Source organism: Ascidia mentula, chromosome 3 (genome assembly GCF_947561715.1).
Source record: "Ascidia mentula chromosome 3, kaAscMent1.1, whole genome shotgun sequence".
NCBI lineage: Eukaryota > Metazoa > Chordata > Ascidiacea > Phlebobranchia > Ascidiidae > Ascidia > Ascidia mentula.
Genome location: NC_138568.1, coordinates 19,603,527 through 19,619,198, shown reverse-complemented (window position 1 = coordinate 19,619,198; position 15,672 = coordinate 19,603,527). Strand labels below are relative to the sequence as shown.

At 41.2% G+C, this 15,672-nt stretch overlaps 1 protein-coding gene across 1 annotated transcript; it reads right to left on the bottom strand.

Moving 5' to 3' along the window:
* Positions 1-596: 596 nt before the first annotated feature.
* LOC145894521 (ADP-ribosylation factor-like protein 6) lies at positions 597-3,794 on the bottom strand. Its single transcript, XM_082983138.1, has 4 exons — positions 3,687-3,794; positions 2,993-3,175; positions 1,746-1,877; positions 597-950 (listed from the first exon to the last, which is right to left on the bottom strand). Exons 1-4 carry the CDS (start codon positions 3,720-3,722, stop codon positions 681-683), a joined length of 621 nt encoding a protein of 206 aa, XP_082839264.1. The 5' UTR covers positions 3,723-3,794; the 3' UTR covers positions 597-680.
* Between the last annotated feature and the right edge of the window lie 11,878 nt (positions 3,795-15,672).

Below are 15,672 nucleotides of genomic sequence, written 5' to 3'. Positions count from 1 at the left end.
TTTGTGCTTGACGCGAAAATGGTTAACATGGTGGTGCCACAAAACATTGTGCACCCCTGTAGTGTTACATTCCCCCTAAACCAGCTTTTACAACATTTCATCTTTACGTTGCTCACAACTAGAACCTGATTTGTTGATAATAACTTAAAAAAACGTCATGCTATTGCGGAAAGAAAAGTAGTATTACAATTATTCTGTTCTGCTGGCACAAATAAACGTATTTTTTCTGCACCGACGTAACTTTAAGCCTCGTTGCATGGGAGGCAATAAGTCGGACGTTTAATTGTGTCAGAAGAACAGATTAATTAAAATGCAATATGTCTAGCGACAACACGAACACAAGAAAAAAAGGAGTATTTGTTTAAGAGCAGCTTTAATTTTGTTATGAAGATACAAAATACCAATTTGTCATGGAGCTATTTAGAAAATATCATAACCTAAAACACAACTTATTTTGTACAAGAGAAAACCCTCTGTAACATCACAGTGGCATAAAAAATTAAATAAGTTTAAGCACAGAATGGAGATAAAACGGAAAGGTACTGCTTTACAAACTGTAACTGCAACCCACCGTAAAACAAACGATATGCTGTAACTTCCTTTCAAGCCAAAAAAAATGTAAACCACAGCCAAATAAAATCATGATATGATTGAAAAAACAAAAAGTGGAAAACAGTACGCTATTTTCCATTCCTTGCAGTTAAAATCTGATCTGTAATCCACTGAATTCCTTCGTTCAGTCCATCTCCCGTGCGTGCGTTGCTTGAACAAATATGCCACGGCCGCCCGATGTCGCTAATGTGTCCTTTGCCGTACATGGGGCTTCCCCCGCGTATCCACTCCCCTTTGTCGAGTTCAAGAAGTTGAGCACATTTTACGGCTGAGAATGACTCGCGGAGGTCGCTCTTATTGGCGAAAAACAACACGGGCAGCATTCGTTTGCGCTGAAGCTGAAAAGAAACAGAAATTTAGAAATTTTGCCTTTAAAATTAAATGGGGCAAAACATGCATACACACACATATAAATTATTTCTTATTTTATTTCAATTTTTTTAAGCGACATTTACGTAATTATTGGCGAATGTACAAACGTAGGAGTTTAAGACCGTTACACTTAAATTAGCGACTAATAAAAAGTCATTTCATTTTGGGCTTACAAAACCAGATTTTACATGGGCGAAACAACTTTCTAAATATTAATACAATCGACATGTTGAATTACGTTTTACTCGTACCACTGCGACCATAAATGTTGTTCAGGCGCCTGATTTGGCCCGCGGGCCTCTAGTTTGGCACCCAATGGTACAAACAGCAGGTGTAACATTTCGACATAAATGAAAATTATTATTTCTGGATACGGGAAAGTAAAACTTTCACTATTTTAAAACTTGGGTCAGCAAATACTTTTAAGCGTGGCCCCCAAAATGGTTCCCAATGCCACATAACCTAAAAGAGAGCTTAACAAGCGGTTTCACTGCCATAAGTTCTGCTTGGAGCAAACTCAATAACTTTGACGTAACAATCGAATATCAGTGTGTGACAACATAATGATAATAGTAAAAAAACAGACTTTCGACATTGGCGAACCTGCCTGTTTTACATCGAAAACTAGACAAAAACGTTATATTTACATATTTCACGAGCAAAAAAAGCGACCAAAATTGGGTCGGGACCCCCATTTGCGGACCCCTGTTTCAAAGGAATATTGACTTGTTCTGTTGCAAATCCCGTTTATTGCAGATTACCTCCTTATGCCGCAACAATTGCGTTAGTTCCTCTTTGGCAACCGGTATTCGAAGTTTATCTGTGCTGTCCAACACGAATATTATGGCGTCACAATTGCCATAGTAATGTTCCCACAGGTTTCTGTACCGGCCCTGTAAATCAAAATATTAATAAAATTGTTAAAATTACGCTCATGCGTTTTGAGCAATAAGTGTACAAATTGTGTGAGTACACAAATTAATTGGGTTATTTACGATACGAATCAAATTAAGGATTTAGTGTGAAACGTGATTAACTGAACGTTTAAATTCATCTTGCGGCGACTAAACGATTTTGCAATGGATGCTACATAGAAGCTTATAAACATTTATCTTCTAAACTTGCCACGTGGCACCTTAGATCTTGTATCAGCAATAGAGTCAAGACTGTTTTTAGTGAGCAGAAGACATAGATCTGTTGTACTTAGAATATATATGATGTATTTGGGATATATTGTGAATAAACATAGCCTTTAGGTTAAGTTTCGTTGGACAAAGGCAAAAGAAATCTAAACAAATGTCATGCACCAAAATATTTGCATGTGAAACATATAACATGCGAGTGATATAGATATCGTTTGTAAGTAGTTGTAAACAACAAAAAGTCGGCAACACAACCCATAGCGAAAATATGACGGTTGCTAGTTATAACACACACTTTGGAGTTGACGCATGGTATTAGTTACACAAGCAAATATTCGCCAATGCCTCGTTGCCATGACAAAGAAAATTATCTTATTTGGTGCGTAGCATCTATTTGGATTCTGTTTTGCGATTATGGCTTTGGGCCCATGGAGTTCATACACAGATCCCTGACGTAACGTAGCAAGCGCTTTACTCTGATTAATTTAAAACCGGGAAATATAAAGTTATGATGCGGTGAAAAACATTTACGGCGAGGAAATGCAGAAATCGCACGTATAGTTTGAAAGTAAGTGTTAAATAGGAACTTTTGAGAGTGTTATGAAAACAACGTTTGTGCCAAAAACGCCTCCACGGGTCATAAAATATGCATTACCGACACTGACAAGACTCGCATGCACAATTACGACCAAAGCCAATGTTTCAAAGTCCACCCATTTGGGAACCGTACACGGAAAAAATTAACACTAACATTGGTAAATTTATTTTCTGTCCGTATTCCGTTTTTATAGGCTTGTCGCATGGCTTTAAATTATATATTTGCATGGTACATGTATTACGATAGAAACTCTGTGCCACTACGTTACCTGTCCGGACATATCGAAGGCCGTCAGGGAGAGATTTCCCAGGTTGAACTTCTCCACTCCGATACCAACTGTTGGCACGATATCGTCGATACGTTCGCGTTTCGGTTTCAATTGGTTGATGATCGTTGACTTGCCGCTGTTGTCCAATCCCACGAATAAAATGTGAGCTTCTTTCCGTTTGCCCTAAACGAGCATTAAAAATAGAGTTTTCACTAAAGTTGGGCCGTGAATCGGAAAATTTTGATTCGAATAGTACATGAGCCTGCAAGATTTATTCGTAACAATACAACCAGGATAAAGAAATTCTGAAGTTAATTGCCAATAAAATATTATATCTCACCCCGAGTTAATGCACACAAAATTTCACAGGCCAAAAAGTGTGCTCTTATAATTATTCTAGTTTCTGCGCAGATGTTTAAAACACTTTCGGAATGTGGATGGGACTGATTATAAACCTCGCTGTACTTTGCTTACGACGAAAAGAAGGCCAAGTTTCGATAACAGTCCTGGACTTTAAAGCGTCGCATTTACTGCTAGATTTAATACGCGTCTTTACCGACGTTGTTTCGCGTAAATATCCATGTCAGCTTCAGTGATTGTTCAACGTACTGTTAACCATCAAAACTACCATGTGCTTAAATAAGGCCCCAATGGGGAATCAGGCGAACATATATATGGTAAGTATGAAGTTTACCTGCAACCAACTAAGAAGACGATCCAACAAACCCATTTTCCAAGTTCATAGCTTTCTGACTGCAAACGATTTTAAGCACATATTTCCTAGTTTATCTAACAAAGCACTGCAATAGGAATCGTGATTTAAACTTACTAGCAGTCTTCAACCAAGATTTTACTCAAACCTATTCTTATTCCTACAAAGCTCACAAATGGAGAAAAAGGGTACAGATTTTTTACATTGTACGATTTTGCAGTAGTCAGTTTAACGAGAAGAGTACAGCAGCTATCTTTCCTCAATCACTCGAGTGAGGTTTCAATCAGCTGACCAACAACAAACTATGTGCTTCAAATATCACCAAGAGTTAGAACTCCATCAACGCAAGCAAGCAAATAAAACATCAAGCGCCATCTTCCCAAATGCATATTTGTACTAATCCCGCATATCTCGTCGTGGCTGCTTGCGCCTCGTGTTGACCGAGATGATTTCTCTGCCTCCAAGTAAGCGAGATGCCATTGTTACCTTGTGTTATGACAGCCCTGGAAAAGTTCTCAGGGCTCAAGTTACTACGCGCCTCTCATTGTGGGCTGTGTGAGTTTTGAAAATTCCAGCGGCGCGCGCGCACCTTCGCCGGGGCATGCCACAGCTCTTCTTTAATGTTGCTCTCTATTGTGACGTACATAATGGAGCGGCATTGTGCGAAAGATTGGTGTGATTCGAAAGGCAACAATTGGGCGTTCCACGCCGGGTTGTGACGACATAATGTCGCACTCCTTGGAATTAATCATATAGATTTCTGCCACCAATTCAACCATAATGTTAATTGCTTTTGGGTTTATTTCAAAAGGTTTATCATATATTTCTCTGACGATTATGTTTCAATATAAAAACAAAGTAAGTTTGCCATTTTCATGACGTATTTTTTAAATTTATGCAAATAATGTTTGAGGTTACAATTTACAAACATGCTACCTGTAAAGAATGGCTTCTCTATCATTAAAAGCAAAACCATAACATCACATGTGTTACGAGGAGCTAGTTTTGCGCAATAATTGCCACGGTGTTGAGGATTTAATAAACTTTTTAGACTCATCGCATTTGTCAGCATTTCTTACATAACATCTTATTGATATTTTAGTACAGAAAAACAACGGGTTTATTCCTTACGATACAGAAGATATATTGAAAATAAACTTGATTTGGATCCGTGGCCAGGATAATCTGAGTTCGAATCCCGGTGTGATGAAAAAAACAATCTGAGGAAAGGGCATTGTGAAAGAGCATATCGACTCGATGGCGACTTTTGCTGGTGATTTAAATAAAATGCTTTTGTCGCAAGTGGGCGACAAATAGCAATGCTGTTTGTCGAAAATGAAAAACAAGTTTTCGCAGGTAGAGCGAGTTCATCATCGATGGAATTTATCATCCCTCATGTTGGAAAAGCGGAACAATAAAACCTCTTGAAGGCGGCCACGCGCGCGTCGAAATATAGAGCATGACGTTGCACCCAATTGGCGTTGACGGATTTACCAATTCAACATTACCTTTTGTCCGAATACAGCAAAGGTTAAATATGTTGCTTTTAGATGACCGTCAACCCAGGCACAAAAGCCACTTGCCCTGAACGTGAACTAAGGTGTAGCCTTCCCAGCACGAATTAGGCTCCCAAACAATTATTTCATTCCAAAAATATTGTAATAACGCATGTGTATGACGTCACAATCCAATGTACCTTGCAGCTGTTTTACTGTGTGTGTTGTGCTGGCATAAGAAGCGTGCGAAACAGGTAAGCAGCTTGTTTGGGCATCCTTTTAGCAAACAGCCATTTTCAAACAAGTTTGAGTGGACTTAGTTGGCGAGGGCGAGTGTTCACCAGGTGTTAGCCCTACTATTAACGACAGGCAAACAGGTTTATTAGGGCAAGGCAAACAACAGGCACTTTTCGTGCTTGTCCTCGGTCGCAGAGAATATACCGCCCTCACTCCGCTTTGGATTAAAATGTAGGTAGATACGACTTGTAGTTGCTTTCTTTTGAGCGCGCTCGCGGTATTTGCCAAATACTGCATGCAATTAATTTTTCGTTGGTAGAAAGCAAAGTTTTGACAAATGATTTCGTGATCAAGAACGATTTTTGTAACTGCAGTTTTGTATTTAAACTATATATATACATATATATATGCACGTTTGATAATATATTTGATTGAGATTGAGATTGAAATGTCAAGCAAAATCAGTGAAGTCAGTTAAACTCTGTTGAAACGTGTTCTGAAGATATACCACCTGCTGTGTATAAAGTGAGTCACCAGTCAGAAATTTAGCTCGAAATTTCTATTTGCGTGTGCCTTAATATCACGCATTTACGCTAGCTTGAGTAGTTTGTGTCGCGGCGAAACTATGTGCGAATAACCACTTTGGCGAAAACCTAATATTGGTGGTCCGAGGGGCCCTTGCGGTGGTCCTTAATGAGTCTTCCTGTGCGATGGGAATCAAATGACAGAGTAGATAATGTCCACTTTGTCAAGTGCCAGTTCTTAGTGGTCGGGCAGCAATTTCGCACCCCACCAAAATCCGCAAGAATGCGATGAATTTCAATGAATAGTTGCAAGCGTCGATCAAACGTTAAACGGTTGCTGTTCCCACCCTTGAACGGAAAACGCGCATCTGCCCCTTGGTATTGTCTTTCAACGTCGTTAACTTTGCCGATCTTTCTCGGGCGAAGGGCCAAGGCCGTAGATCATTAATTTCTAATTGTAGAACACCGAACGAAGTGTTTGTATGGTGGTTTGTGTACGATGGGGTCCAAGCTTTGCACAGCTGCAAGTGTGCATACCATCCGCGGTGTACAGCCCCACGCAAGCACGACAAAGCTTGTCCCAATATTTTCCGGCGTCGATTAATTTGTGTGCTCGACTGTGTGGGCTTTATTTGACTTGGGTTTTTTAATTGCTGTGTTGTACGTTCGAAGGCACGTGCACACCTTACTCTCACGCCATTCTTGTCGTAAATTTTGGCTGTGCCAGGAGCATCATCATGGCAGCTTGGGCCGGGCACCAGATCACACGGTATGTAAGGTACAGATTAGTCCCACTGACATTTTGCGTTATTAAATCGTCTTGTTGTCGCACGCAGATGAATCTTACAGTCTTTTGGTTGGTGATGACCAAGGGTAAAGTGAATTACCTCAGCTTCTTCTGCAAATTCAATACAATTTTTCCATCACTCCACAACAACAGACCTAGTTATGCCAATAACTGCTTTTCTTCGGTGTTATAGTATTGTTTTGCGTAACATTTGTTTAAACATAACACTTCAAAATAGAAAGCTAAAATGCTGGAACGCTCGAGGCCCAGAGGTCGCAAGTATGTGAGAAAAGGTGGGAACTTCCACGCACAAGTTGCGTTAAATTGCTGATCGATTTGGCGAGACGACATCGCTGTCACTCTATCCTGGTGGTTTGTTTTCCTCTGTCGGGAGGGCGCACGAATTTGGGGCGATTTTTGAAGCGATAGCGGGGATTGAATATCAGACATTTGCGACCCTAATGTGAATAATTCATCAGCTGACATCGTCCAGGTGCACTAACTTCTGCTTTATCGCGTTTTATTGCGACAAAGCTTGGGAGAAGCTTGTGTTTGTTCCGGTCGCGCGTTGCCATTTCTTCCCGTTCTGTAAGTTTCTATTTTTTCGCCCCCGCTTCAAAACCAACTAAAAATTTATATACTGTTGTCGTTTTAAACAATTTGCTACAGTTATCCCAAAGAACGCACGGCCAGGCCACGTAAATACCATAATAGCATTTAAAATAAAATATTTAATTAACTCTTATATTCGTTAAATACCAAGCCAGAAAGGTTTACGCATAAATTTGAGACGTTTGGTTGCAGCTGTAACCTTTTCAACCGCACCTGTAAAAAATAGGTATTTCGACGTAAACAGCAGCAAGAAATCGTTGCTTTTAGGTGGCGGAAAGGTTTCCTTGTTACCTACCGCCGGGCAAAACTAAAGCGCTATTTCCCAACTATTCGCAAATCTACGTTTGCGACGGCGAGTTTACGCGCAAATCGCACCGCCGGCAATTTGTTAAGGTAGAATTATCCAATTGGCGTAACGTGCACTTTACTCACAGTGCCAGTTTAAGTTGAACGGGTGTTTGGATCTGTGACCAGGTCAGAAGTGTATATGTGGCCAAAGTTCGGTCGACCGCCCTTAAAATTACCCAGTCATTATAGCACCTTGCCAGCATGTCATTACACGGTGTTAATAAAAAATGCCACGCGCTTTAATGACGGGAAACAAAGTAGCAAAGTCGACAATTGTTTGATACAGAACGTAATTAATTGAAAGTTAAATTGCTGTAGGCTATTCATCTTTTCTTACTTTTTTCGCAGTCTATTTATTTTTATGCCCGTTTCCTTCAAATTTATGCTATTTAAAACAATCTAGTTTTGTGTAAGCTGCAGACAGATGGCCACTGTTTCGGCCTAAAAGGTCTCATCAGTGCAGCTGGTGTGACTATCAGACGACTTTGCTGAGCAAAGACTTCCACTTTGTGGTGACAATCTAGTTTTGTTTGTTTGTTTAAAACTTTGGTATAAACATATTTATTTTGTATGAAAATATCGCATGTTAGGCAAAACAATTTGTAAACAACTATAGATCAGACATTATGTATACGCCGGTGCAAACAAGAATATATATTTGCTCAGTCTTATGGATGCAAATGGGCCATCATTAAGTTATAATCTGCAATAACTAAACACAGTTAGAGTTTGAAGTCTAGATATATGGATTTTCAGGTTTGTCACCGTAAACAATTATTGCCGCTAACACCTGGAAAACTTCTGACACCCAACGTACAAAATACCGGGTTTTGACTCTTACGCTTTAAAATGCAAAGTGTAGGTTTAGGCATTAGTGCCAACGTGCCAATGCCGCCTGGTGGACCCTTCCTTGACATCACAATCCTTTGCTAAAAGGGTTCTGTTGAATTTTGGGGGCACCCAACCGACGCTGGTAACCTAATTAGGTTTAGGTATCTGCGAGTGAGAAGCAATCTACTTAACGTTTTTTTCCAAGCACTTTACCTTTTGATGGGATAATGGCCGTCAGATTTTTGATGTAAAATATTTGTTGTGTAATACAGCCTGCCTAAAACATGTAGATGATTTTTTATTTGAGTATGCATTATTGCGCTTACATCATAAGCATTTGAAAAAAACGACGGCCATTTTGTTATATTAGGCTGTTACCCTTATAAGAGGTAGCATGAATTCGTGGACCTTGGAGCCAATATGAAATGTGACCAATTTTCTTTGATCCAGAAATTGGTAGGATAACAAGCAGATTCACTTAAGCCTATTTCAACACCAGGCAAATCGAAACAAACAACAAGGCAACTGTTAATGTTTTGGAATTGCGGATACAGCTTTGCCAACCACTTACTGCTGTAGCAGTTCAAATTGGCATCGAGACCTCAACCCATAGCTGGTACAAACGCTCAAAACATGCAATCACCGCCACCGTCAAGTGGATAAGAGTAATCCAATCAGCGGAGTGTAATAATCATCACCTGTACGTCTGTAACGGCAGATGTGCGCGACATCCAATGCCGCAAAGTACTCAGGTCGCAATCTCACAATTTCTTACCTCGTATGTAAAAATGTGTATCGGATAAAAATTTGCGTCCTATTTTTGACTCGTGTTGTAAACATACCGAAATGGAATCCTCTAGGTTGAAACTAATAAGGCAGAAAAAGTGGCCATAGATCGTTACAGAATACATCGCGTCAACATTTTATCTTCGGGTTTTGTGAAAGTTACAAGTTTGTAGAAAGAGTGGTATTGACAATGGTTGAACCAATGACCATACACCGACAGCGATCGTCTATTACTCCCTTCCGAGTGTCCTGAAAACATTGATACGTAAATAGACAGATCCGCCGGTCACAGACCTGCGCAGGCTGATTCCTGTAGTCTTTCATGATATTTTCTCGTCATAGTTGAACTAAATGTGTTTGATCACGTATTTGGTAAAAGATCTTTGCGCATACAACCGCAGTATATAAATAACTAATTTTTGGTGAATTAATAGAACGGAATTGCTAAGTTTATTGTGTTGAAAACGTGGTAGATCCATTTGCCATTTATTTCTTCCACCGTTGGACAAATCCACACGACACGAGAAACGACTAAATCTGAAGTCGTGTTTGCGCAGTTGGTCAAATTCAAACAGCACTTCCAGGCGGGCTGTATGGAGTTTGAACTCACGACCTACGCAAATGGTAACGTCGTCAAACATTGTCCCGATCACTTTGTCTACGACCGTACAGTCTTTCATCTGTGAGCTGCTTGATTTACATGGGAACGCGGCAATGTCAATACGCCACAATCACCGTTACTCAATTTCCGATCGCTTTGCACGTGGCCATGTCACGCATGGTTGAATGCTGGTCGTGCGTGACGGCTTCCTGCCACTGTTAATTAATAAACTACGCACAAAAGGGTCGGGAAATTAATTGCTCGATAGAACGTCCCGATTTCTATAAAGAGGAGATCATATCGGTCTAAACTAAGCCTTGGCAAAATTTGACTGCCTGAAAATGGTCACGTTTTGGTGCGCACGACGTTTGGTGGCAAGGAGTTGTCGGCCACGCCGGAAGAAACACAAAAGTCAGATATTAGCTTGTGGGGTTGAGTAAACAGCCGGCTGGCGTGCATGTATATGGTGCAAATTAGACTCGGGCGTTCATGTAAATATACTCACTGCGGGAGCCTTTCGTGGTATAATTTCATGCACGTACGAATTCGTAGTCTATCGTTGCTGTAATATTATGTCAAAAACACATGGGAGCATGTCAGTTTTCTAACCACTGCGACAATGTTGTATGTGTCTTTCTGCTTTGTTTGTTTGAATGAATAACTGTAAATTGAGAATTGTCTCGTCAACATTCGGTTTATATTGTATAGTGGTTGTAACAGCCGTGGGAAACTCTCCATCGGATAAACATTGCATCGCTGTTTGGCGAAGCTACAACATACAATTTCCAAATACAGGTCGTTTCAGTACTTGTTTGTCACTGTGTACGACACGTTTTGACGTTTCAACACGTGCTTGGGACGAAATGTGGTAAAAGTTTCTCAAGTTGCTTTGCTGAAGGTACATCGCCAATGCAACACAAAAACTAAATTTAAACAACATCTTGTATCACCTCCTTGTGGTTGCTTATCAGTCAAAAACCACGGGAGATTTTCTCCGCACAGAGAAATGGTTTTTACACACACTAAACCATTGTGACATCGGCTGATAAGACCGTATTGGCGTCATAGGTACCAGGATGGAAGCAACAATACACGTTGCCAAGACACCGTCGATGGCTGTGTATTAAACATTGACACATGCAGATATACAGTGGGTTAAAAAAAAACGTTAAACGTGAAAACGTTGTGACAGTGGAGTTGGTTTCCTTGTAAACTGGTGATGCTGTTTTTCGTGTAAAGAACTACTGAAGATTAGCTTCATTAGAAGGTCGTAGAAAAAGTTTTTTTTTTCTTAGTGAAGAAATTTGTTATTCCCAGAATCTATCACGCCTGTCTAATTGTTTACAACAAAGCCTAAAATTTAAGTTTGATGAGGATTCTTTAATTATGTTCGCTAAGCCGAAACACAAAGCTCATTCCTGAAATTCGGCTTTCAGGTTTAACGCGACAGATTCGGGAATTCCCCAGTACTGTGACACCCGATCTCTCGCGGTGAAGGGTTGCCGCGTTATGTTTCGGCTGCCAGAAGCCCACGGGGTTGGTAAGGGCGGCTAAGCCGTCGTCCGTCGCCTATCGCGAGATCTCGGGCAACGGAACAGGTGCAAAGAGATCGCAGTCGATATGCCACAAAGTGCGAAGTCGCAACACGTGCAGATGGGGGGCTTGACAGCATGATTAACTTGGCTGTTGGACCTTTTTGAGGTCTCATTCTCTTGGTGTTCGTGGCTGGCGTGTTTGTTGTGGTAACTGCTCGTGTATACTGGTGACTTACCGGTTGGCCTGCAGCCGACAAATGTGTTTGATGTTGGGCGTTTGTATGTACAGGGATTTCGCTGCAAACAAAGCGTTGTAATACAAATCAACTCTGTAGATCAGAGGCGCGTGGCCGGCATTGCGCCATGTAAATTACCCGCAAGTTCAAATACAGCTAAAAACATAAACATTGCTCTTTTCCAAAACTATGCTCTTTGGGGATGGTTGAAGTAGTGCAGAGTTTCGCAATATTTGTTGCTGGTGTTCGTTACCATTCTTGTGGGTAAAGCACAGAAACTTTAGGTATAAAGCTTAATCCTCTTAAATCCGAAGACGAAAAATGGCCAAAAAAGGCCATAGTTGCCTTGTCTGTTGCAATTTATCAAAAACTCTTGTCCCTCGTGAGGTTAATGGAGTTTGCGGGAAAAATTTAAATTTGGAATGGCGCCATTAAATATTTGCCCGCGGTGCAACTAACGAGCTTACAGATTCAGAATACATTCACCGTTCAGTAGTGGCCAGCGTAAAATGCGACTTAAAAGTTCTTGTGGCAGTGCACCATGCCGGGAGAATCATAAGTCAAAGCGCGGAACCCTTGAAGTGGTTAATGTTGAGTCCAGTGTGGGAAAATCACGCAGCTTGCCCCAAATATTTCTTCCTGCAGTCGTGACAAAGGAACAAATATGAGGTCATAATGCGAAGATATAAAGGCAATGGTTTCAAAAAACAACAGTTCCGATTTCCTTGAAACATACAATTTTGGTCGAATAAAGAGCCCCGATACAGAATAAAATGTGAGCGAATTAATTTATTGTTTGCGTTGTCTGATTTAATAAACCGAAACCGCGCCCCAAAGTTCTCTCTCACAACCAGACAGCAGTGTGTACTGGGTGGTTAAGAGGCATCACATATTAAGAACAACTTGTTTCAATGAATATTAACCGACCAGTCGGGTCGTTAGTCTTTCCTTGAACCAAAGACGCCGAAAATCCGGTGCAAATCCGCATGTCGAAAGGGAAAATCGCCTTAACACTTCTGAGATGCCTTTATGCACAAAGAGGCTAAAAGGGATTGGCCAGCAGCTAGGCACCATTTTGGCGCACCGAAGCAAAGATGCACTCGCAATAATTCAAAGGCGACGCGAAATTAGATTTTCCTTCATTAAAATCGCGTCTTGTTTCTTCCGCGTGGGACAGAGGTCGTGGGAGTATGACCTTGAGGCCCCCCGCCGTCTGCCAACACCCACCGCGACCAAAGACCCAACCTGCTGACGTTGTGTTCGCTATTTTTGCTTGCGTAAATGCTCTTGAGGTTTGTACAGCATTGCTGCAAGTCCCAGGAAGTGTTTCCAGGTGTGATTATGGGCCAGGTCTTAATGTCAGGCTATCACCTGAAGGCAAGCACTTATACGTCTAATTACATTTCCACGTTCATATGCGTTGTTTTAAAAGACTGTTTTACGTGCATTTGCGCTTGATGTCCTCCAATATAAAAGCTTTTAACATGAGGTTGTGGTAAAAAAAACGATCCACTACGGATGACATAAGTATATGGTGGTCGCACGCGTCGTCTTTTTAACAAAGTTTGACCTTCGATATAATGGCGTTTGCAATATCGTGTACAGAACCAACTTGCCCAAGGCATGACGCCCAAAATCCCATTGGCGCCGGGCAAATCAATTAGGATGTTACTATGGTCCAGGTCATGTTATGTACACAGTCGAGGTGTGCGGATTTGGATGTGAATCACGCTCCGTCTGAACAGTTTTAAAAACATCGTTTCTCCCCAAGTAAATATGAACCCAAGCTTGGACGCACAAAATCTCTGACTTATAATTATTCTTGTGCATTGAAGCAGAGTTTGTGAACGTAACGTCTAAAGTTTTTGGGGAACAACTTTACGGCCACGATAAACTGTACAAAGTTAAGCTTAGAACACATGGGATTATCTTTTTTCCATCTTGTGGTAAAAATGATAAATCATGCGTTGACGAATGCGGGTGCTGCGAACGTTTTGGTTCTGTTAATTTAAAGCAGCGTTGCCTGTTTGGTATTTCGCCTTTCAATCATTGGCTTTGATTTGTTTGCCCCCAAGCCGCACTTCTCCGCATACCGTCTGCATTTATTTCACGGAAACGCCAGGAATACCCACACTGCAGTAGTTTGCCGCGAACAGACGGTGATGTTAACGTTCGCGAGCGACGTGTCAGTTGGTGTATGAACCGTAGCACATGATAGCGATCAGGAAGCTTGGAGATGGACGATAAGTGTTTGTTGACGAGCTGGGTGCACGGCGCAAGGCAAAACAACATGCCATTGATCTCCAGTTAACCACAGGTGCGCATGGGATGCCGGGGGAGTCCTTCAACGCTATTTATAACCTCCCCTACAACTACAGATGCTGAATTTGTTGCGTTTCCGGCTGTTACTTGAGCAAGTGTTCCCTTAAAACATAAAGGAGGATTTTAAAAGATCGGCTCTCGTTGCCACAAAGATTATTTTGAACATTCTTGAACGAATTATTTAGAGAAATTTAGGAGATCGTTCCGGTTACTTCAAAACCTCAATTTCGTGGTCGTATTGGCGATTCTTCACAATAAATGAACAGTAAACATTTTCCAAATTACAATTGTGCAACACAAAGCAAAAAGAAAGTTAAGAATCATTTTTCACAGCGGCTGTCCGCTTTCCTCACAATTAAATATGAGAAAAAAACGATTGCCGTTGGCACTTAACTACATGGTTTGGTAAAAGTGCGATTTCGAAAACATTCCTCTTGTTTAACAGGTAATCCTCAATTTCCGCGAGTTTTTTAACGCTTGTCAACCTCAAAGTGAAGGTTTTTCAATCCCATTTCCGTTGGCAACTTTGCGTCTATTTGTTCTGTGAACCTGGTAATGTTGAAAAGTGCCGGTTGTATCGTGGGCTTTGAGCGCGCTGTGTTTTACCGCAAACCCTTTCTTCTTACACCCAAGTTGATCAAAAACATCGACCAACCATATTCCGATAAAGACCTTTTGGACCTAAACAGTTCAGCGAACGATTTTAGATACTTTCATGTCGTAATATTCAGAGAATAGGATTATATGTTGAGGTGTGGTAAGACTAAGATATTTTGACCGATATTTCGCGTTTGTTCTCAACGTTTCTGTGACATTGCTGCGTTCGAGAGGTAGATGACCACACTGAATGTGGCGGGGATTTCAAGGTCAAATTTCCTCGAGGGTCATGTGTACACTGCTATTTACTTCAGTTACTTGGTTTTTTACTTTGTGTCTCACGCTTACTTTTGTTGTTGTTTAAACTTTCTTTTTGCTTACTTTGTGCAACAAACTGGGGTTCGTTAAAAGCGTGACGTGGACATTCGGCGGATTTGTGAAGGTTAAGAACAAGTGACGAGAGCACGATGGGGGAAAAGAACGTGACAAAGTCCAAAGGTCATGTTGGCAAGCATCGATTTTACGCCTTTAATTAACATGCTCCTGGATCAACACAGAAGAGCGCGGTTAACTCACATATTCACCACCTTACAAACGGATAGTTCCATGAAATCAAACATTGGCAATTATGTGTTTATGTGAGTTGCCAGTATTAAGTCAGAAGCCTTGCTTGTAATTCGTGCGTGAACAATTGTAATTCTTTCCGTCTTCGGACAGGACACTGCATGACTCCTTCCTTTCCTCTAAAAACCCAGTCTACCGTCTCTATGTACCGAACCTATTTGGCAAATCACGTTTTGTTTCGCTACGTCAACATCGAATTCACGGCAAGCCCCAGAATGCGGTCAACGCGTTGTTTCGGGGCCGTCCGGAAACGGTCGGCGTGTCGCATGTTTGTCACCACCCCTAAGTTTCGTCGGCATCTCCCAGTTCGGGGTCGGAATTTGTTTGTTTTAGTGTCTTGCGGCGTTCTTTGTGTGTGGACAAGTTGAAACTGTGGCGGGTATATTTAAATGCCAAGGAGGCAAATAATACTCAACACAAGTAAACGTATTA